This window comes from Oncorhynchus masou, chromosome 13 (assembly GCF_036934945.1).
Source record: "Oncorhynchus masou masou isolate Uvic2021 chromosome 13, UVic_Omas_1.1, whole genome shotgun sequence".
NCBI lineage: Eukaryota > Metazoa > Chordata > Actinopteri > Salmoniformes > Salmonidae > Oncorhynchus > Oncorhynchus masou.
In genome coordinates this window covers 96,661,572-96,686,571 of record NC_088224.1, presented here as the reverse complement: position 1 = coordinate 96,686,571, position 25,000 = coordinate 96,661,572, and the positions used below count along the sequence as shown (strand labels likewise).

At 42.3% G+C, this 25,000-nt stretch overlaps 1 protein-coding gene across 2 annotated transcripts in view; it reads right to left on the bottom strand.

Annotated features, from left to right (window-relative positions):
- The window catches only part of zmp:0000001236 (mastermind-like protein 2), a 140,646-nt gene that overhangs the window by 37,286 nt on the left and 78,360 nt on the right, over positions 1-25,000 (bottom strand). For both annotated transcript variants that reach the window (XM_064985430.1, XM_064985431.1), the window contains one exon: positions 16,025-17,329. In XM_064985430.1, the coding sequence (XP_064841502.1) occupies positions 16,025-17,329 (1,305 nt within the window). The remainder of the gene's footprint in view (positions 1-16,024; positions 17,330-25,000) is intronic.

Below are 25,000 nucleotides of genomic sequence, written 5' to 3'. Positions count from 1 at the left end.
ACTACTACTATTACTACTACTACTATTACTACTACTACTACTACCACTATTACTACTACTACTACTACTACTACTACTATTACTACTACTACTACTATTCATACTAATGCTACTGTTACTACTACTACTACTACTACTACAACAACAACTACTACTACTTCTACTACTGCTATTACTACTACTGCTACTAATGTTACTACTATTCATACGAATGCTACTGTTACTACTACTACTACTACTACAACAACTACTACTACTACTACTACTACTACTACTACTACTACTAATGTTACTACTATTCATACGAATGCTACTGTTACTACTACTACCACTACTACTATTCATACTAATGCTACTGTTACTACTACTATGAGTACTACTACTATTCCTATCCCTAACTACTACTTCACTGATGCTAATATGACTACTATTCATACCACTACTACTGCTAGTAACAGCACAAAGCAGTATCAGATAATGTCTTACCCTTAGTAAACCACGGTATCAAATAGATTTCTATGGTCTCTAATGATGTAAATGTCTCGTCAGCTGACTTTGTGACTGCCTGATTCTCTTTCACCAGCACCTAGTGACAATCCAACAACTGACCGGGTTCCTTCCTGTCCTCCTCTCCTTTTCTCTCTTCCTCTGCCCTATTCGCACTTAGTCTGAAAACCAAGACCTTACAATATCTCCCTCTCCTCTCCCTCTCCTCTCCCTCTCCCTCTCCCTCTCCTCTCCTCTCCTCTCCTCTCCTCTCCTCTCCTCTCCTCTCCTCTCCTCTCCTCTCCTCTCCTCTCCTCTCCTCTCCTCTCCTCTCCTCTCCCTCTCCTCTCCTCTCCCTCTCCTCTGTGGTTTCACATTCTAATTCCGCACAAAGGAACTACGGTTAGAAGATACTATTTCTGCAGTAAGACACTTAAAAAAAAAAGGATACGCTCTCTAAATCTCCCCAATCATAACAGATCAGTGTTGAATCTCCAGAACGGGGCTCAGTAGATTACTGTCATCTTCTACTACTTGTCCCTTGTAGCTAACAACCTCCAATTAACAGCCCCCGCTGTGCCCATCCCTGCCCTGACGCAGAGTCAGCATGACAGCCAGAGAGATCAGCAGGCCTGCATGTTCCTCTGGACACACTCTGCCATCATCACAAACCTGTCCAGGGGAAATACATATTCAAGAGAGAGAGAGAGACACACTGAAATGGCAGCCTATTCCCTATGTAGTGCACTACTTTAGACCAGGGCACCCTATTCCCTATTCCCTATGCAGTAGAACTTTTGACCATGGTACTCTGGGTTCTGCTATGGGATCTGGTTTAAAGTAGTCCACTGCATAGGGAATAGGGTGCCATTTGGGAAGCAAACCAAGAGAAGACAGAAGAATACAAATACCCGAACAATGTAGAATGACAAGGGATAGAACACCAGGAAACAGCGAGCTTTACACTGTTGTTCCTTACAGATTTACACAGCCGAGCCCACCAACAAACCCATCGCCATGAGCCAAACTGAGACCAGAAAAAACTGAGGAGTGATAAGCATGATACAGATACTCTTTCCGTCTCCTTCTTCCTCACCCAGCTCTCTATCTCTCTCACGCTCTCTCCTCTTTCCTTCTCCTTCTTCCTCACCCCGCTCTCTATCTCTCTCACGCTCTCTCCTTCTCTTTTCTTCTTCCTCACCCCGCTCTCTCTTTCTCTCTCTCACCCCCTCTCATTCTCTCTCTCTCACCCCCCACTCTCTCCTTTCTCTCTTTGTCTCCACCTCTCCACCTCTCTCTCACCCCTCCATCTCTCTCTTTGTCTTTACCTCTCCATCTCTCACCCCTCCCCCTCTCTCTCTCTTTGTCTCCACCTCTCCATCTCTCTCTCACCCCTCCCTCTCTCTCACCCCCCTCTCTCTGTCTCTTCCTCTCCATCTCTCACCCCTCTCTCTCTCTCTCTGTCGCTACCTCTCCATCTCTCACCCCCTCTGTCTCTACCTCTTCATCTCTTTCTCACCCCTCCCTCTATTTGTGTCTACCTCTCCATCTCTCACCCCTCTCTATCTCTCTTTGTCTGTGTGAGCCATGTCTCTATATCAGCCCTGTATATCTTGTTTTGGTAGCTGTGGGATAGGGTTGTAAATCAATAGGTATATATCAATAATTGAAATGAAGAGATTGCCAAACATGTTTTAATGAAGAGATCATTGAAGAGATTCCCAATTTTTTTGTGTTTTTTTTCACGCTGATCTTAACTTTGTTTGTACATAATGTCTCCTCCATCATTTCCAATGACCCAAAAACTATTATGGACATCAGAACTGCCCTACCAAGCACAAAGACAGTAACTGCTCATTTCGTCAAAAATTAGTTAATGTCCTTTTTGTTGCATTACATACATGCTTAATCACGTGGACAAGTATCCCGCCTCTATTGTATTGAGTTCAGGAGAAACTGGGGGTTGTTTTCACGCCTTGGTCATTGTATTTTGTGTTTTCGTTATATATTTGGTTAGACCAGGGTGTGACATGGGTTTATTGTATTGTATTTTCGTACTGGGGTTTGTAGTGTTTGGGATTGTCAACTGATTAGCTGTGTTACTGTGAAATAGGTTGGCTGCCTGAGGCTTTGGTTCTCAATCAGAGTCAGGTGATTCTTGGTTGTCTCTGATTGGGAACCACGGTTTAGGTAGTTTGGTTTTCGCTTTGTATTTTGTGGGTGATTGTTCCTGTCTCTGTGTAGTGTTGCACCAGTCAGGCTGTTTAGTTTCAACCTTCTGTTTGTTGTTTTTGTATTTATTAGTTAACTGAACCTGTTAGTTTGGTTTCAACCTTTGTCTTCCTAATAAACATGAGTAACTTACACGCTGCATTTCGGTCCGACTCTCCTTCAACAAAAGAAGAACGCCGTTACATTAATACTGGAGTCCCCTTTAAACTCTGCTTAATACTGGACTCCCCCTTCAACAAAAGAAGAACGCCGTTACAGTTGTTTTTAGCAGAAAGTTACTGTGAATCCACGGTAGAGTAACTGAACTGCCTTTTAGCTTTGGTTTCAACCTGCCCTTGGCTGCAGTTACTGTGAATCCACGGTAGAGTAACTGAACCTTTTAGCTTTGGTTTCAACCTGCCCTTGGCTGCAGTTACTGTGTTTTACCTTGGCTTCACATCACTTTATTCTGATAGTGATGCAGTCAAACCTGTATGACACTGACTGACAGCTACACACACACACACACACACACACTGCTAATCTAGGGATACAACACCATGGCACTGTATTCCCGGCAGAAAATGATGGTTGAACGGGCTCTGAAACGCCGACATCCAGACCCTGGAAAGAACTTGCAAAGTACATCTGACATCAATATTAAATAGCTAGCAAGTAAAGCGAGCTTAGACAAACAATGCTACCTGCTCTCATAAGAGGAGATCTGCAATTGATACTAACTTCAATCTATTTGACATAAAATGAATTATATTCTGAAATTTCATCTGATGGTTTCTTTGAATCACCATACACACCATTTCTAGCCAGTGACAACCACCTAGCTAAAACTGACGCGCCCAAAACCAAAACCTACCTAGCTAGCATTAGCATGAAGCAATAGATTTGTGCTACATGTTCCCATGAGAGACTATCAGCACCTTATACTAGCTTGAATCTATTATACCTGGAATTAAAATAACCCCTATAGTTATATTCTGACATTCCATGGGTTATTTGAATCAGTAACATTACACACACCACACACACACAGCATTGCTGCTCACCAACAATATATATATATCTATTAGATATATATATTATTATATATCTATTATTTGAATCAGTAACATTACACACACCACACACACACACACACACACCCAGCATTGCTGCTCATCAATAATATATCTATCTATTCGATATATATATGATTATATATCTATTATTTGAATCAGTAACATTACACACACACACACACACACACACACACACACACACACACACACACACACACACACACACACACACACACACACACACTATTGCTCATCAATAATATATCTACTCACATGTTCAGGGTTTTTGGTTTTCTTTTCTATTCCACTGTCCCAGTCAGGAAAGTAAAAATCCCAACTTGTATCCATCACCTATTGTTGGTGGTATATGTCATTAGCACAACAAGCTTTGACTTGCCAGCTCAATGTGCTTCAGTGCCGTCATTACACGAACGCAGAAACAGTTTTACATGACTTCCACCAATCCCTGTGGTCTAGATGACTAGTGTCTATGCGGATCAAAGTTGCCATGTTGAGGGTGTGTTAGGACAGTACAACCACGTCAATACTATTCCTGTCAATGGCCATCCATGCAACAAACAACAAAAGTGTATTTGTAAATAAAAATGAACATTTAAGAGCCTTTTTTTGGGAGCAGGTATGAAATTAATAGATGAACTGAGTTATGACAGTGGAAGTTATTATGTTTGCAGAAGATAAAATCAACATATTATAGAATAATTGAAAAAGGATTTTAGTTATTATGTTTTCACACCAGAAAATGTCAGTATTAATTATTATCATCTGATTAGAATCATTAGGATGCATGTCCCTGATTACTTTCTCCAAGATTCCACCAATGGGTAAAGCCATGTGGTCGCCAAATGCAAGAGGCAATGTACACACAATCTTTTTCAGAGGCAAAAGGAAATATGGCAAAAGTATTGGGAGATGAAATATAAGGAGAAGAGGACATGGATCTTCCACATGGTGGCACAGCAATCTAAGAAAATACCCGTTGGCGCTGCCAGTCGAAGCAGCAGGTACCATCTTCCAAACCAGAGCGGTTCTGCAGGTGTTTTTCCTGACAACATTGGGCCAGAGAATGACAGGCTGACGATGCAAGTCACCACCAAACTGATTCCAACAAAGGAGCAGAGGGGATAGAAAGCTTCAGCAAATTGAACAGGAATCCTGGAACACATTGAGTCCTTCCATCCCCAAATCAGCCACTACGGAGGAGAGCCTCACATCGCCTCTACCTCCCTACTGACGTCAAGATTCGGTTCACGACTACAGAGGAGAGTCCCACATCGCCTCTACCCCCCTACTGACGTCAAGATTCGGTTCACGACTACAGACGAGAGCCCCACATCGCCTCTACCTCCCTACTGACGTCAAGATTCGGTTCACGACTACAGACGAGAGCCCCACATCGCCTCTACCTCCCTACTGACGTCAAGATTCGGTTCACGACTACAGAGGAGAGTCCCACATCGCCTCTACCTCCCTACTGACGTCAAGATTCGGTTCACGACTACAGAGGAGAGCCCCACATCGCCTCTACCTCCCTACTGACGTCAAGATTCGGTTCACGACTACAGAGGAGAGCCCCACATCGCCTCTACCTCCCTACTGACGTCAAGATTCGGTTCACGACTACAGACGAGAGTCCCACATCGCCTCTACCTCCCTACTGACGTCAAGATTCGGTTCACGACTACAGAGGAGAGTCCCACATCGCCTCTACCTCCCTACTGACGTCAAGATTCGGTTCACGACTACAGAGGAGAGCCCCACATCGCCTCTACCTCCCTACTGACGTCAAGATTCGGTTCACGACTACAGACGAGAGTCCCACATCGCCTCTACCTCCCTACTGACATCAAGATTCGGTTCACGACTACAGAGGAGAGTCCCACATCGCCTCTACCTCCCTACTGACGTCAAGATTAATAGTTCACGACTACAGACGAGAGTCCCACATCGCCTCTACCTCCCTACTGACGTCAAGATTCGGTTCACGACTACAGAGGAGAGTCCCACATTATCTACCTCCCTACTGACGTCAAGATTCGGTTCACGACTACAGAGGAGAGTCCCACATCGCCTCTACCTCCCTACTGACGTCAAGATTCGGTTCACGACTACAGACGAGAGTCCCACATCGCCTCTACCTCCCTACTGACGTCAAGATTCGGTTCATGCTGAATGACTACAAGGACAATGTCATGTTTCCCAGTTTCTGTGTTGTGGGTTTGTGTAAATGTATGTGTGTATTTCAGGAAATGGCTTCTTGGATTCCCCCAAGCAGCTGATTGGTCGGCCCCAGAGATGCCAGCTGCGGTTACGAAACCTATCGCAAGGCGGCAAAGGGAAGGAACATCAGCTTGGAGAGGAGGAGTGCGAGCTCTGTTTGGTGCAGGGTCATCATCTGAAGACAGAACACATGGAGAACGAGGCCATGGAAACTCAAGCCTGCCAAGACAACAGCCATGCAGCAACTGAATTCACCATCACCAACCTCGACTGCATTTGCAGTGTAGAAAATATGAGGAACATAAGAAGTCTGCAGGGCAGAGCAGAAGCCATTACCAGGCTGATGCACAGAAAGATTGGCCAGAGGACTGGTCTGTGAGGAGCATTGATATGCAAAAGGTTATCATGCTCCCTCACATGCCAGGTGTGAAAACAGCATTGTTCACAAGAAGAATCGTTGCCTATCACGAGACATTCGCTGGAAAAGAAGTCTCAAAAGAAGAAGTAAACAATCTCAGTGGTATGAAGGAACAGCTGGTCGGAAGGCAGAGGAGAATAGTTCATCTTACATCACAGCACTGGAGAGGGAGAGAGATGTCAAGCCATCAGTGGAAAACTGGTCCCTCCCAACATCACTGGGGATTGTTGTCAATGCAGACTCAACTTTGATGCAGGACATCACCCTCAAGTTCTCCGAGCCAGGACACACCTTTGATGCAGGACATCACCCTCACGTTCTCCGAGCCAGGACACACCTTTGATGTAGGACATCACCCTCAAGTTCTCCGAGGACACACCTTCATGAGTGCAGACAGTTTCCACCAAGCGTGGAACAGGAAATGAAAGCTTGACCTGGAGGTGTGGTTTTTCCACTTCAGGGACTTCCTCCATGTGGTCGCCACTTCCAAAGCAGGCAAGGTGGAGGTGGTGGAAATGAAAGAGGAAAACATCCTGGAAAGCCATTCCATCATGAAGAAGGGAGCAGCACCAACGCTGGCAGAGATGGCTGAGATCCAGTTGAGGCGTGGATCCAGGAGCCTCTTCTACAATGTCTCCCATGAAGAAGGGAGCAGCACCAACGCTGGCAGAGATCCAGGAGCCTCTTCTACAATGTCTCCCGTGAAGAAAATAACTTCACAGAGCTTCACTTCATCATGAAGAAAGTCACTCTAGAGACACCCTCGACACAACGTACACAGGAAAAATGAAATGTTACTAGTCAACATTTTATCAATTGTAGCTAAATGTCATTTGGGTGAATATGAACATGTAAATATGTTTAAAATGTATTCTTAAATCTGCTATTTATTTATCCATTTAAAAGTGTCATTTGAAAAAATACAAATAAAATGTTTATTATCATCATTTTTGATAATTTGTGTTATCCTACGTCATACTTCACATTCCATCATTATATATTACACACAACTGTAGTGCTGCTCTTCACATTCCATCATTATATATTACACACAACTGCAGTGCTGCTCTTCACATTCCATCATTATATATTACACACAACTGTAGTGCTGCTCTTCACATTCCATCATTATATATTACACACAACTGTAGTGCTGCTCTTCACATTCCATCATTATATATTACACACAACTGCAGTGCTGCTCTTCACATTCCATCATTATATATTACACACAACTGTAGTGCTGCTCTTCACATTCCATCATTATATATTACACACAACTGCAGTGCTGCTCTTCACATTCCATCATTATATATTACACACAACTGCAGTGCTGCTCTTCACATTCCATCATTATATATTACACACAACTGTAGTGCTGCTCTTCACATTCCATCATTATATATTACACACAACTGCAGTGCTGCTCTTCACATTCCATCATTATATATTACACACAACTGCAGTGCTGCTCTTCACATTCCATCATTATATATTACACACAACTGCAGTGCTGCTCTTCACATTCCATCATTATATATTACACACAACTGTAGTGCTGCTCTTCACATTCCATCATTATATATTACACACAACTGTAGTGCTGCTCTTCACATTCCATCATTATATATTACACACAACTGCAGTGCTGCTCTTCACATTCCATCATTATATATTACACACAACTGTAGTGCTGCTCTTTAACATTCCATCATTATATATTACACACAACTGCAGTGCTGCTCTTCACATTCCATCATTATATATTACACACAACTGCAGTGCTGCTCTTCACATTCCATCATTATATATTACACACAACTGTAGTGCTGCTCTTCACATTCCATCATTATATATTACACACAACTGCAGTGCTGCTCTTCACATTTATGCTTATAACAAGACATGGGCTACCTGTCAAACACAGTATGTAATGTGACTGAGGCAGAACCTACATCTCTATGTAAATGGTATCTTAGTGGACGACACACAGTATGTAATGTGACTGAGGCAGAACCTACATCTCTATGTAAATGGTATCTTAGTGGACGACACACAGTATGTAATGTGACTGAGGCAGAACCTACATCTCTATGTAAATGGTATCTTAGTGGACGACACACAGTATGTAATGTGACTGAGGCAGAACCTACATCTCTATGTAAATGGTATCTTAGTGGAAACACAGTATGTAATGTGACTGAGGCAGAACCTACATCTCTATGTAAATGGTATCTTAGTGGACGACACACAGTATGTAATGTGACTGAGGCAGAACCTACATCTCTATGTAAATGGTATCTTAGTGGACGACACACAGTATGTAATGTGACTGAGGCAGAACCTACATCTCTATGTAAATGGTATCTTAGTGGACGACACACAGTATGTAATGTGACTGAGGCAGAACCTACATCTCTATGTAAATGGTATCTTAGTGGACGACACACAGTATGTAATGTGACTGAGGCAGAACCTACATCTCTATGTAAATGGTATCTTAGTGGACGACACACAGAGGATGCAGTTGCAACTCTTTTACACTGTCAGTAATTACACTGCTCTTGTGTTAATAGCATAAATGAAAAGTATAGTAAACTAACTCATGCCTTTTGCACACATTGTATATAGACTCTTTTTTTTCTACTGTGTTATTGACTTGTTTATTGTTTACTCCATGTGTAACTCTGTGTTGTCTGTTCACACTGCTATGCTTTATCTTGGCCAGGTCGCAGTTGTAAATGAGAACTTGTTCTCAACTAGCCTACCTGGTGCAATAAAGGTGAAATAAAAAAAATAAAAAATGAAAATGGCAGATCCTGCTCTTTGCTTTGGTATTACCCTGCAATTTATAACATATCATGCCAAGGAAGAAGGCAGTGACTGCCGTTTAAGGGTCAAAGGTCATGTCAGAGGTCAGGGTCAAAATGAATAAAACAATGTACTCATAGCAAGGCAACAGATCATTATATCTCCAATGAGCTCCCTAAAATGAATTTGGATGGACAATAAAATCAACTTTGAAGCCATTTTTCTCAGGTCCACTCTATGAGCAGTTACTGCCTTTTAGGAGGGAGGGAAGAGAAGAGGGAAGAGGGATCACTAACCTCGATTTGGATTAACATTTCTTCTTTAATGAGTCGGAAACTATGGACTTCCTGCTTACTCCGGACCAGGAAGTGAAAGTGGCGGCAAAAGAGAGGCAGGATAGGAGGCATCCTGACGATTTGTCGGAAAGCAAATAGACCGACATTGAACTCTGTACGATTGGTGAACGTGTAGTCACTGGAGAATAAACTGGACGAGCTCCATCAGAGACTATCCTATTAATCACTGGAGAACAAACTGGATGAGCTCTGTCAGAGACTATCCTATTAATCACTGGAGAACAAACTGGATGAGCCTCATCAGAGACTATCCTATTAATCACTGGAGAATAAACTGGATGAGCTCCATCAGAGACTATCCTATTAATCACTGGAGAATAAACTGGATGAGCTCTGTCAGAGACTATCCTATTAATCACTGGAGAACAAACTGGATGAGCTTCGCTAGAGACTATCCTATTAATCACTGGAGAATAAACTGAACGAGCTCCATCAGAGACTATCCTATTAATCACTGGAGAACAAACTGGATGAGCTCTGTCAGAGACTATCCTATTAATCACTGGAGAACAAACTGGATGAGCTCTGTCAGAGACTATCCTATTAATCACTGGAGAATAAACTGGATGAGCTCTGTCAGAGACTATCCTATTAATCACTGGAGAACAAACTGGATGAGCTCCATCAGAGACTATCCTATTAATCACTGGAGAATAAACTGGATGAGCTCCATCAGAGACTATCCTATTAATCACTGGAGAATAAACTGGATGAGCCTCATCAGAGACAATGCTATTAATCACTAAAAATCGTCTGTCCTCGGTTACAACACTCACTACCAAGTTCCAAACAGCCTCTGGAAGCAACGTCAGCACAAGAACTGTTCGTCGGGAGCTTCATGGAATGGGTTTCCATGGCCGAGCCGCCGCACATATACTTAAGATCACCATGTGCAATGCCAAGAGTGGCTGGAGTGGTGTAAAGCTCGCCGCCATTGGACTCTGGAGCAGTGGAAACGCGTTCTCTGAAGTGATGAATCACGCTTCAGCATCTGGCAGTCCGACAGACAAATCTGGGTTTGGCAGATGCCAGGAGAACGCTACCTGCCCCAATGCATAGTGCCAACTGTAAAGTTTGGTGGAGAAGGAATAATGGTCTGGGGCTGTTTTTCATGGTTTGGGCCCCTTAGTTTCAGTGAAGGGGAATCTTAACGCTACAGCATACAATAACATTCTAGACGATTCTGTGCTACCAACTTTGCGGCAACAGTCTGGGAAGGCCTTTTCCTGTTTCAGCATGACAATGCCTCCATGCACAAAGCGAGGTCCATACAAAATGGTTTGTCGAGATCGGTGTGGAAGAACTTGACTGTCCTGCACAGAACCCTGACCTCAACCCCATAGAACACCTTTGGGATGAATTGCAACGCCGACTGCGAGCCAGGCCTAATCGCCCAACATCAGTGCCCGACCTAACTAATGCTCTTGGTTGAATGGAAGCAAGTCCCCCGCAGCAATGTTCCAACATCTAGTGGAAAGCCTTCCAGGACGTGTGGAGGCTGTTATAGCAGCATAGTGGGGACCAACTCCATATTAATGTCCATGATTTTGGAATGAGATGATGGACGAGCAAGTGTCGAAATACTTTTGGCCATGCAGTGTATTTATGTCAACAACGGGTGTGGCTGAAATAGCCGAATCCACTAATTTAAAAGGTGTCCACATACTTTTGTATATTGTTTATGTTGCTAGTTGGATTTTCCCACTGGATTTTAGTAACCAGCCCAGTTGTCTGTGTCAGAGATGTGAAACTCCCTACATCTCCTCCTGTCATCACTAAGAGGAACTTTACATGATCTTTATTTTATTGGCCTTGATTGTATCTCCCTGAACCTGATTTAGCTTGAAGCGTGGTAAATGTCTTCAATACTATTGTAGATAATCATGCCCCCTTCAAAACTCTGAGAGTTAAAGTTAGATTGAATGCCTGGTTTACTCCTGAATTATAGTAAGAATGTTGCCAGGGACACAAGTTAGGCCCAGATTGGCAATCTTTTAGGCAGCTGAGGAATCAATGTGTACGTCTGATCACAAAGGCTAAATGCTCTGATCCCGAATCCACTAATTTAAAAGGTGTCCACATACTTTTGTATATTGTTTATGTTGCTAGTTATTATGTAACCACTCTTTCTGATTGTAAGGGGAACCCGGCTAAATTCTGGAAACCTGTCAAATCTCTAAAGGGTAAGATACCTCCTCTCTTCCCAAACAAATGAATTCAGACTCTGGCCCCATTACGGACAAAATGTCACATCATTGATGCATTTAATCGTCATTTTATTACAGCAAGTTATCTTTTTGAAATAGCGTCCTTCTATCTCTAAGGGCTAAATGCTGATTCAAGAATTCTGCAGATGGAAAATGGTCGTTAAGGTTTTTCCATTTTTGGCAATTCACAGAAAAATAAGTAATTGATGTCTTGTTTGCTATAGGGGCTGCCCAATTGGAGCCAGGTCTGCTCAAGTGGTGCTGCCCCCCTCATTTCTAGCTCAGTAACCCTCATCTCAAATCAAACATTGCTATCAAGAAATATTCCAAAAATATACATATTTGTTGCGACCCTAGGATCATGCAATACTCTTAAAAGCAAACGTACAACTTTTATTTAAAAAAAAACATAAAACACCATCAAACAACATCATACCGTCAAACATTTAAAAAAAATATTGTGATATGATATTTTGGCCATATCGCACAGCCCTACCAAGTAGTTTATCATGTTAATCCTTATAATTATCCCATCATCATAAAACAAGAATGTGGACTGTTCATTTACAACTATATGGGATTAGGATGGGAATGGGTCACATGGGATTAGGATGGGAATGGGTCACATGGGATTAGGATGGGAATGGGTCACATGGGATTAGGATGGGAATGGGTCACATGGGATTAGGATGGGAATGGGTCACATGGGATTAGGATGGGAATGGGTCATGGGATTAGGATGGGAATGGGTCATCAAGGGATTAGGATGGGAATGGGTCACATGGGATTAGGATGGGAATGGGTCACATTGGATTAAGATGGGAATGGGTCACATGATTAGGATGGGAATGGGTCACATGGGATTAGGATGGGAATGGGTCACATGGGATTAGGATGGGAATGGGTCACATGGGATTAGGATGGGAATGGGTCACAAAAATTAGGATGGGAATGGGTCACATGGGATTAGGATGGGAATGGGTCACATGGGATTAGGATGGGAATGGGTCACATGGGATTAAGATGGGAATGGGTCACATTGGATTAGGATGGGAATGGGTCACATGGGATTAGGATGGGAATGGGTCACATGGGATTAGGATGGGAATGGGTCACATGGGATTAGGATGGGAATGGGTCACATGGGATTAGGATGGGAATGGGTCACATGGGATTAGGATGGGAATGGGTCACATGGGATTAGGATGGGAATGGGTCACCATCAAACAATTAGGATGGGAATGGGTCATTTAAAAATTAAGATGGGAATGGGTCACATTGGATTAGGATGGGAATGGGTCACATGGGATTAGGATGGGAATGGGTCACATGGGATTAGGATGGGAATGGGTCACATGGGATTAGGATGGGAATGGGTCACATGGGATTAGGATGGGAATGGGTCATGGGATTAGGATGGGAATGGGTCACATGGGATTAGGATGGGAATGGGTCACATGGGATTAGGATGGGAATGGGTCACATGGGATTAGGATGGGAATGGGTCACATGGGATTAGGATGGGAATGGGTCACATGGGATTAGGATGGGAATGGGTCACATGGGATTAGGATGGGAATGGGTCACATGGGATTAGGATGAGAATGGGTCACATGGGATTAGGATGAGAATGGGTCACATGGGATTAGGATGAGAATGGGTCACATGGGATTAGGATGAGAATGGGTCACATGGGATTAGGATGAGAATGGGTCACATGGGATTAGGATGAGAATGGGTCACATGGGATTAGGATGAGAATGGGTCACATGGGATTAGGATGAGAATGGGTCACATGGGATTAGGATGGGAATGGTCATAGCGTGTACATAATATATTCAACAATTCTTCAGGTTCAGTGAAATATGAGTAGAAATACCTGCACACCTTAGATCCAGAAGATGATGACCATCGCAATGAACTACAGTGCCGTCGGAAAAAAAGCCCATTTTATTACGTTACAGACTTATTCTAAAATGGATTCAATCGTTATTTTCCCTCATCAATCTACACACAATAACAAAGCAAAAACAGGGTTTTAGACATTTTAGCTAATTTATGAAATATCACATTTCCATAATTATTCAGACCCTTTACTCAGTATTTTGACCAAGGTTTTTGCTCTCACATGCACTGTCAACTGTGGGACCTTATATAGACAGATGAGTGCCTTTCCAAATCATGCCCAATCAATTGAATTTACCACAAGTGGACTCCAATCTGGTTGTAGAAACATCTCAAGGATGATCAATGGGAACAGGATGCCAATTTGGAGTCTCATAGCAAAGGGTCTGAATACTTATGTAAATAAGATATTTCTGTTTTTATTTTTAATACCTTTGCAATTTTGTTTTAGAAAAACCTGTTTTTGCTTCGTCATTATGGGGTATTGTGTGTAGATTAATGAGGATAAAAATATATATATATTTTAGAACAATGCTGTAACGTAATAAAATGTGGAAAAATTCATGTGTTTCTGAACACTTAAGGCACTGAATATACACTGGGACGATATATGTATTAGATAGATATATGTATTAGATAGATATATGTATTAGATAGATATATGTATTAGATATATATATGTATTAGATAGATATATGCATTAGATAGATATATGCATTAGATAGATATATGCATTAGATAGATATATGTATTAGATAGATATATGTATTAGATAGATATATGCATTAGATAGATATATGCATTAGATAGATATATGCATTAGATAGATATATGTATTAGATAGATATATGTATTAGATAGATATATGTATTAGATAGATATATGTATTAGATAGATATATGTATTAGATAGATATATGCATTAGATAGATATATGTATTAGATAGATATATGTATTAGATAGATATATGTATTAGATAGATATATGTATTAGATAGATATATGCATTAGATAGATATATGTATTAGATAGATATATGTATTAGATAGATATATGTATTAGATAGATATATGTATTAGATAGATATATGTATTAGATAGATATATGTATTAGATAGATATATGTATTAGATAGATATATGCATTAGATAGATATATGCATTAGATAGATATATGTATTAGATAGATATATGTATTAGATAGATATATGCATTAGATAGATATATGCATTAGATAGATATATGCATTAGATAGATATATGCATTAGATAGATATTTGCATTAGATAGATATATGCATTAGATAGATATATGCATTAGATAGATATATGCATTAGATAGATATATGCATTAGATATATATATATATATATATATATGTATTAGATAGATATATGCATTAGATAGATATATGTATTAGATAGATATATGTATTAGATAGATATATGTATTAGATAGATATATGTATTAGATAGATATATGCATTAGATAGATATATGCATTAGATAGATATATGCATTAGATAGATATATGCATTAGATAGATATATGCATTAGATAGATATATGCATTAGATAGATATATGCATTAGATAGATATATGCATTAGATAGATATATGCATTAGATAGATATATGCATTAGATAGATATATGTATTAGATAGATATATGTATTAGATAGATATATGCATTAGATAGATATATGCATTAGATAGATATATGCATTAGATAGATATATGCATTAGATAGATATATGCATTAGATAGATATATGCATTAGATAGATATATGCATTAGATAGATATATGCATTAGATAGATATATGCATTAGATAGATATATGTATTAGATAGATATATGTATTAGATAGATATATGCATTAGATACATTAGATAGATATATGCATTAGATAGATATATGCATTAGATAGATATATGCATTAGATAGATATATGCATTAGATAGATATATGCATTAGATAGATATATGCATTAGATAGATATATGTATTAGATAGATATATGTATTAGATAGATATATGCATTAGATAGATATATGTATTAGATAGATAAATGCATTTCTATTGCAGACATACAATATTAGTTTTCACATGATATTTGATGTGATAAATGTACTGTCTCATGTAAACGATGGAACATACTTAAAACGCACTGATGTAGTCAACTCACGAAACCTCGAGTCTGAGTCGAGTCCCAAGTCCCTAGCGTTTAAGTCGAGTCAGAGTCCTGGGACTCAACCACTACAACACCGCAAGGATAGAATGCAAGTATCTATATTCTCCAAGTATTTATATAGGGGCTTATTACCTGTCGTTGTTGAGCCAGTTTAAAGTGGAGACCAGGTCCAGCTCCATGCTGGCTGAGAGGGGTTCTCTGGGCCAGAGTCTTGGGCTGCAAGTGAGGAGGCCCAGACATGGGCCGTTGCTGCTGGGGGTTCTGGTAGTTATGAACTGGGTGGTTCGTGTTCAAGTTCTGGGCTGAGGTGGACGGCTGTTGTTGTTGTTGATGGGCTGTAGTCTTACTCAGTGGACCTGCCATAGTGGAGGGTTGCTGGGATGCTTTGGGGCTGAAGTGGAGCATTGGTTTGTTGCTGAGCACCTTCATATCCAGGTGGCTTGAGGTGTTGTGTCCATTGGGCTTGAACAGACAGTTGTTTATGCCTTTACCCTGACTGTCCATGGAGGTCTGGGGGGTGATCCTCTGGCCCATTGAGGCCGGGTTGGAGAGCTTGTCCTGGGGGAAGGAGCTGGAGGAGGGCTGCGTGTTCCAACTGGTCCCTGGTCCTCCTCCCCCTCCAGCCTGAGCCTGTTGGTGTGGCTGTTGGTGGTGGAGCAAGGCTTGGGGGTTGGGCTGCTGCTGGTTCTGGTTGGCTGCCATTTGCTTTAGCTGCTCTGCATGGGACACCTCAGGCCAGCCAGGGAGACCTCTGCTGGGGGGTCCAGCCAGCCCTGAGGGCCCCTGGCCTTGGCTCTTCTGGTTGGTGATGGGGGAGGAGCTGGACATGGTGAAGGAGGGACCAGTGGATGCCGGGCAGAGCTGTGAGGAGCCACCGTGGCCATGTGTCTGGCCGTAGTCTGGAGAGGAGTACTCTGTCTTGATGGGCTTCTCCAGGTGGGAGCAGAGGGTAGCTGCACTGCGCTCCAGAACTGCCAGGCCGAACGTATCGTCCTGCTTCAGCATCTTCTCAAACTCCTGGTCGTGCAGAGACGGGACGGTCTTGGTCAGCTCGTCGAACAGATCCTGAAGCTCCGGGTCGATCTGGCTGCTGAACACCATCATGTCAGTAGACCTCTGGCCGCAGGAAGTAACATGGTCTATAGGTTCCTTCTTCATCTCCTTCAGGGTCATGTTGATGAGGTCAGAGTTCATGACCCCATGGGGCATCATGTAGCTGCTGTTGTTGTTTTTCCTGTTTAGGGTGTGGCCTATGGACGATGCGTTGCCTCCCATGGCCTGTGAGGTGAAGGAACAGGGCCCACCCAAACCACCGCTGCCCCCCTCCAGACGGACACGTTTGAAGTCCAGCCCCGACGGCGCACCGGACAGGCCATTCTGTTGGGAGGAGTAGCCAGGAGTATGGCCCTCGATCTTCCTCCTCAGAGACCCTTGGAGCTGTGGAAGAAAAAGAAAACTCTATTGAAAAAACTGCTCACAGTCACATTATCTTCATTTCAGAATACAATAGTAATTTCAAGTGGTGGCATGTCTCATTTCAAGTGGTGGCATGTCTCATTTCAAGTGGTGGCATGTCTCATTTCAAGTGGTGGCATGGTCTCATTTCAAGTGGTGGCATGGTCTCATTTCAAGTGGTGGCATGGTCTCATTTCAAGTGGTGGCATGTCTCATTTCAAGTGGTGGCATGGTCTCATTTCAAGTGGTGGCATGTCTCATTTCAAATGGTGGCATGGTCTCATTTCAAGTGGTGGCATGGTCTCATTTCAAGTGGTGGCATGGTCTCATCGTTACAATGTGTATTTACATATTTCTGTCTAAAAAAAAGGTACAAATACCCACTTCAATGCTATTACCTTCCTAATAGAATAACAATCTAACCAACAGATATATCAGCATGACATCAATGTAACCAGATCTTTATGTAGCCAGGACAGCTGAAAACCTTGATGCATGGAAGGCAGACATTCTTGACAAAAGGTCTTTGTCAAGGCTCTCAGATTAAAGCCGACTAGCACTGGTCCAATTCAAGTGTTGTCTGAAGACAATCGAACAATTAAGATACCAATACCTCCTATATACAGTACAAATAAATCCTGTTCTTTGATGTCTTAAACCAATGAAAATGATTATAATGAAAATGTCGTCCGAGCACAAAGTGTCTCTATGTAAATTAATGAAATTTGACAATCGGCTTCAAGGACTTTAAACCTTGTTCATTTGACCATCCAGCCAGCATGTTAGCAGAGACTTGACCATCCAGCCAGCATGTTCAAAGAGACTTGACCAGCCAGCATGTTAACAGAGACTTGACCATCCAGCCAGCATGTTCAAAGAGACTTGACCAGCCAGCATGTTAACAGAGACTTGACCAGCCAGCATGTTAGCAGAGACTTGACCAGCCAGCATGTTAACAGAGACTTGACCAGCCAGCATGTTAACAGAGACTTGACCAGCCAGCATGTTAACAGAGACTTGACCAGCCAGCATGTTAGCAGAGACTTGACCATCCAGCCAGCATGTTAACAGAGACCTGACCAGCCAGCCAGCATGTTAACAGAGACTTGACCATCCAGCCAGCATGTTAACAGAGACTTGACCATCCAGCATATTAGCAGAGACTTGACCATCCAGCATGTTAACAGAGACGTGACCAGCCAGCCAGCATGTTAACAGAGACTTGACCATCCAGCATATCAACAGAGACTTGACCAGCCAGCATGTTAACAGAGACCTGACCAGCCAGCATGTTAACAGAGACTTGACCATCCAGCCAGCATGTTAACAGAGACTTGACCAGCCAGCATGTTAACAGAGACTTGACCAGCCAGCCAGCATGTTAACAGAGACCTGACCAGCCAGCCAGCATGTTAACAGAGACTTGACCATCCAGCATATTAGCAGAGACTTGACCATCCAGCATGTTAACAGAGACGTGACCAGCCAGCCAGCATGTTAACAGAGACCTGACCAGCCAGCATATCAACAGAGACTTGACCAGCCAGCATGTTAACAGAGACTTGACCAGCCAGCCAGCATGTTAACAGAGACTTGACCAGCCAGCCAGCATGTTAACAGAGACTTGACCAGCCAGCATGTTAACAGAGACTTGACCAGCCAGCCAGCATGTTAACAGAGACTTGACCAGCCAGCCAGCATGTTAGTAAAGATGAGACAGTAGGGTGATAGGAGCTGCTCTACAGTAGGGTGATAGGAGTTACACTACAGTAGGGTGATAGTAGTTACACTACAGTAGGGTGATAGGAGTTACACTACAGTAGGGTGATAGGAGTTACACTACAGTAGGGTGATAGGAGTTACACTACAGTAGGGTGATAGGAGTTACACTACAGTAGGGTGATAGTAGTTACACTACAGTAGGGTGATAGGAGTTACACTACAGTAGGGTGATAGGAGTTACACTACAGTAGGGTGATAGGAGTTACACTACAGTAGGGTGATAGGAGTTACACTACAGTAGGGTGATAGGAGTTACACTACAGTAGGGTGATAGGAAAAAAACAGTGAAACGTGTCGTCTGGAGAATAACACTGTGTATCGGTGCAGCCAGCAGATATATTTAGGAACCTGACAGAACCAAGCGTCGACAGAGAGAAGAATATTTTTAAGCTTTTATCTTTATCTTTCTCGTTTACATAAATTCTACCTCCCTCTCCATTGTGTTGTGTTGCAGGGTAGAGATAGCCAGAATGATCCTTTTGTATTAGAGATTCCACTTATCATGCCGGCATTCTCTATCTGCTTCTTCTCTTTGTGCTCCTGATGGCTTTACCTATGATTCACTACGAGAGGGTTGGGATGCCTCCAAAATTGCAGGCTAATCCTTATACTAACACTATATAGGGAATAGGGTGCCATTTGGGACACCTCTAGATAAACTGTAACACATACTCAAGCTACTAACTTTATCCTGGACAGAGAAGTGTTTGCTGGTAATTAATTATAGATCTCAAGCTACAGAAGAATTTGGAGAGAAAAAACCCTCCCCAGCTTCATTTAATTCTGTCAATTACTAGTTGAGAATTGCTTTCCAGTCTTAGAGCCTTAGTCCACAGACACTATAGTGATTCAGGGGCCATTATCTTATTACCATTATCATTATATATTATTATTAACATAGAGATGAGTTGTTATTTGAAGAGTGTTATTTAAAGTTAAAGACAAAAGCAAACAACATTACAGGATAACATTACAGGAGCAAAACCCCTGTAATATCCTGGAGTTACAGGACACTACAGGGCTGCTTCCGACCGCTCTACGACAGATTCCGGGAGCTGACGCCATCGTAGTCCATGTGGTGTCAAACAACATTACAGGACAACATTACAGGAGCAAAACCCCTGTAATATCCTGGAGTTACAGGACACTACAGGGCTGCTTCCGACCGCTCTACGACAGATTCCGGGAGCTGACGCCATCGTAGTCCATGTGGTGTCAAACAACATTACAGGACAACATTACAGGAGCAAAACCCCTGTAATATCCTGGAGTTACAGGACACTACAGGGCTGCTTCCGACCGCTCTACGACAGATTCCGGGAGCTGACGCGGTCGTAGTCCATGTGGTGTCAAACAACATTACAGGACAACATTACAGGAGCAAAACCCCTGTAATATCCTGGAGTTACAGGACACTACAGGGCTGCTTCCGACCGCTCTACGACAGATTCCGGGAGCTGACGCCATCGTAGTCCATGTGGTGTCAAACAACATCAGGAGGGTTGGCTCGGAACTTCGGAAAATTGTTTTTAAAGAACTGATTCTTGCACTGAAAGATTCCAAAAAGGGGCCAATCATATCAGGTCCGGTACGATAGTTGAAAGATTCAGTGTGAAAGATTCAGCTGGCAATACAAACATGGCTAAAATATTACTGTAGTTGGAAACCTGGAAACAGAAATTGCTTGATAGGAATGAAGGAGTCCATCCAAATCATCTTGACTCCTGGACTCTTCAAGGCTGGGACAATGACTCATCAATGACCCATTTAGTTAATCCCTTCCATTGTGTTGCTGAGTTGTCATCCAATGTACAGTATCCCAGGGGCGTTGGCCGATACAATGTAAGTAACTTAATTTAAATCTACTTCTGATAAGCTTCCCAGTAAAGCATTAAAAACAATCAAGCATCCCAGAAAAGTGCAAAAAATTGCCCATATCAGCATATGTAGCCTAAGAAACAAGGTTCATGAAGTCAATAACTTGCTAGTAACAGACTTTCATATTCTGACTAATTCTTAAACTCACTTAGATAATACATTTGATGATACAGTAGCAGAATTGCATGGTTATAACATCTACCGGAATTACAGAAATGCCAATAGGGGCGGTGTTGCTGTTGCTGTCTATATTCAGAACCACATTCCTGTAAAGCTTAGAGAGGATCTCATGTTAAATACTGTTTAAGTGACAGTACGTACATACCCCAACCAGAAGCCATGGATTAGAGACAGCATCCTCACTGATCTAAAGGTTAGAGCTGCCACTTTCAATGAGCGGGACTCAAACCCGGAAGCTTAGAAGAAATCTCGCTATGCTCTCCAAAGAACCATCAAACAGGCAACGCGTCAATAAAGGACTAAGAGTCGTACACCTGCTCTGACACTTGTCAGATGTAAATGTAAATGGCAAATCATTCAGACTACAAAGGGAAGCACAGCTGAGAGCTACCCGGTGACACAAGCCTACCAGACAAGCTAAACTACTTCTATGCTCGCTTCGAGGCAAATAACATTGAAACAATCATGAGAGCACCAGCTGTACCGGAAGACTGTGTGATCACCCTCCCCGCAGCCGATGTGAGTAAGACCTTTAGACAGGTCAACATTCACAAGGTCGCAGGGCCAGACAGATTACCAGGACGGGTGCAGCGAGCATGCGCTGACCAACTAGCAAGTGTCTTCACTGATATTTTCAAACTCTCCCTGTCCGAGTCTGTTATACGAACATGTTTTAAGCAGACCACCATAGTCCCAAAAACACTAAGGTAACCTGCCCAAATGACTACAGACGCGTAGCACTCATGTCTGTAGCCATGAAGAGCTTTGAAATGCTGGTCATGGCTCACATCAACACCATCATCCCAAAAAACCCTAAACCCTAGACCCACTTGCATATACAGCCCCAACACTTCCACACTGCCCTTTCCCACCTGGACAAAAGGAACACCTAAGTGAGAATGCTATTCATTGACTACAGCTCAGCATTCAACAACATAGTGCCCTCAAAACTCATCAATAAGGACAACAACCTCTCCCTCAACGTGATCAAGACAAAGGAGACGATTGTGGACTGCAGGAAAAAGAGGACAGAGCACGCGCCCATTCTCATCAACGGTGCTGCACTGGAGCAGGTTGAGAGCTTCAAGTTCCTTGGTGTCCACATCACAAACAAACTAACATAGTCCAAACACATGAAGAGGGCCTCCTCAGAAGACTGAAAAGATTTGACACGGGTCCTGAGATCCTCAAAAGGTTCTACAGCTGCACCATCGAGAGCATGGTTGCATTACTGCCTGGTATGGCAACTGGTCGGCCTCCGACCGCAAGGCACTACAGAGGGTAGTATGTAGTACGAATGGCCCAGTACATCGCTGGGCCCAAGCTTCCTATCATCCTGGATCTCTATACCAGGCGGTGTCAGAGGAAGGCCCTAAAAATGGTCAAAAAATCCAGCCACCCCAGTGATAGACTGTTCTCTCTGCTACCACACGCCAAGTCTAGGTCCAAAAGGCTTCTAAACAGCCATAAGACTCATGAACATCTAGTCAAATGGCCACCCAGACCAGCTTCTACCCCCTAATGTTGCAGAAATCTGCTCTAAAGCAGTATCCAAATCCATAGGATGTAGTGATCACAATATAGTAACCATATCTAGGAAAACCAACGTTCCAAAGGCTGGGCCTAATATAGTGTATAAGAGGTCATACAATAAGTTTTGTTGTAATTCCTCTGTTGACGATGTAAAGAATATTTGTTGGTCTGTGGTGTGTAATGAGGAGCAAACAGACTTTTCACTTGACACATTTATGAAACTACTTATTCCAGTTACTAATAAGCACACATTAAGGAAATGACAGTAAAAACTGTTAAATCCCCTTGGATTGATGAGGAATTAAACATTGTATGGTTGAGAGGGATGAGGCTAAATGAATGGCAAATAAGTCTGGCTGCACAACCGATTGGCAAACGTCCTGCAAACAGAGAAATCATGTGAACAAACTGAATAAAAAGAAGAATAAACTACACTATGAAACAGAGATGAATTATATAAAGAATGATAGTTAAAAGCTTTGGAGCATCTTCAATTAAATATTTGGAAAAAAGGCAAACTCAGCTCCGTCATTCATTGAATCAGATGGCTCATTCACAAACCCCACTGATATTGCCAACTACATTAATTATTTTTTAATTGGAAGATAAGAAAACTTAGGCATCCCATGCCAGCAGCAAATGAGGACACTACACATCCAAGTATATCTGACCACAATTTGAAAGACAAGCATTGTACTTTGAATTCCATAAAGTCAGTGTGAAAGAGGTGAAAAAAGTATTGTTGTCTATCAACAATGACAAGCCACTGGGGTCTGACAACTTGGATGGAAAATGACTGAGGATAATAGAGGACGATATTGCCACATCTTCAATTTAAGCCTACTAGAAAGTGTGTTCCCTTAGGCTTGGAGGGAATCTCATGTCATCCCGTTACCTAAGAATAGTAAAGCCGCCTTTACTGGCTCAAATAGCTGACCAATCAGCCTGTTACCAACCCTTAGTAAACTTTTGGAAAAAATTGTGTTTGACCAGATACAATATTATTTTCCAGGAAACAAATTGACAACAAACAAACAAACGTTCAGGATGCTTACAGGGAAGGACATTCAACAAACACTTAAACAAATGGCTGATAATTGGCTGAGAGAAATTGATGACATAAAAAGATTGTGGGGGTTGTTTTGTTAGACTTCAGTGCTTCAGGAAAAACATATATGTTATGGATTTGCACCTCCTGCTATAATGTGGATAAAGAGTTACCTGTCTAACAGAACACAGAGGGTGTTCTTGAATGGAAGCCTCTGCAACATAATCCAGGTAGAATCAGGAATTCCCCAGGGCAGCTGTTTAGGCCCCTTACTTTTTTCAATCTTTACTAATGACATGCAACTGGCTTTGAGTAAACACTATATACAAGTCAGCTACTACAGTGACTGAAATGACTGCAACACTGAATAAAGAGCTGAAGTTAGTTTCAGAATGTGCGGCAAGGAATAAGTTAGTCCTAAAAAAAAATAAACAAATAAAAGCATTGTATTTGGGACAAATCATTCACTAATCCTTAAACGTCAACTAAATCTTGTAATGAATACTGTGGAAATTGAGCAAGTTGAGGTGACTAAACTGCTTGGAGTAACCCTGGATGGTAAACTGTCATGGTCAAAACATATTGATACAGTAGAAGCTAAGATGGGGAGAAATCTGTCCATAATAAAGCGAGGCTCTACCTCTACCTTAACAACACTATCAACAAGGCAGGTCATACAGGCCCTAGTTTCTACCTTATTAACAACACTATCAACAAGGCAGGTCATACAGGCCCTAGTTTCTACCTTCTTCACAACACTATCAACAAGGCAGGTCCTACAGGCCCTAGTTTTGTCACACCTGGACTACTGTTCAGTGGTGTGGTCGGGTGCCACAAAGAGGGAAAATTGCAATTGTCTCAGAACAGGGAAGCACGGCTGGCCCTTGGATGAACACAGAGAGCTAATATTAATAATATGCATGTCAATCTCTCCTGGCTCAAAGTGGAGGAGAGATTGACTTCATCACTACTTGAATTTATGAGAGGTATTGACATGTTGAATGCACCGAGCTGTCTGTTTGAGGACAGGAGAGGAGTAGAGAGGAGAAGAGTGGAGAGGACAGGAGAGGAGTAGAGAGGAGAGGAGTGGAGAGGACAGAGGAGAGGAGAGGAGTGAGGAGGACAGGAGAGGAGTAGAGAGGAGAGGAGTGGAGAGGACATGAGAGGAGTAGAGAGGAGAGGAGTGGAGAGGACAGGAGAGGAGAGGAGTAGAGAGGAGAGGAGTGGAGAGG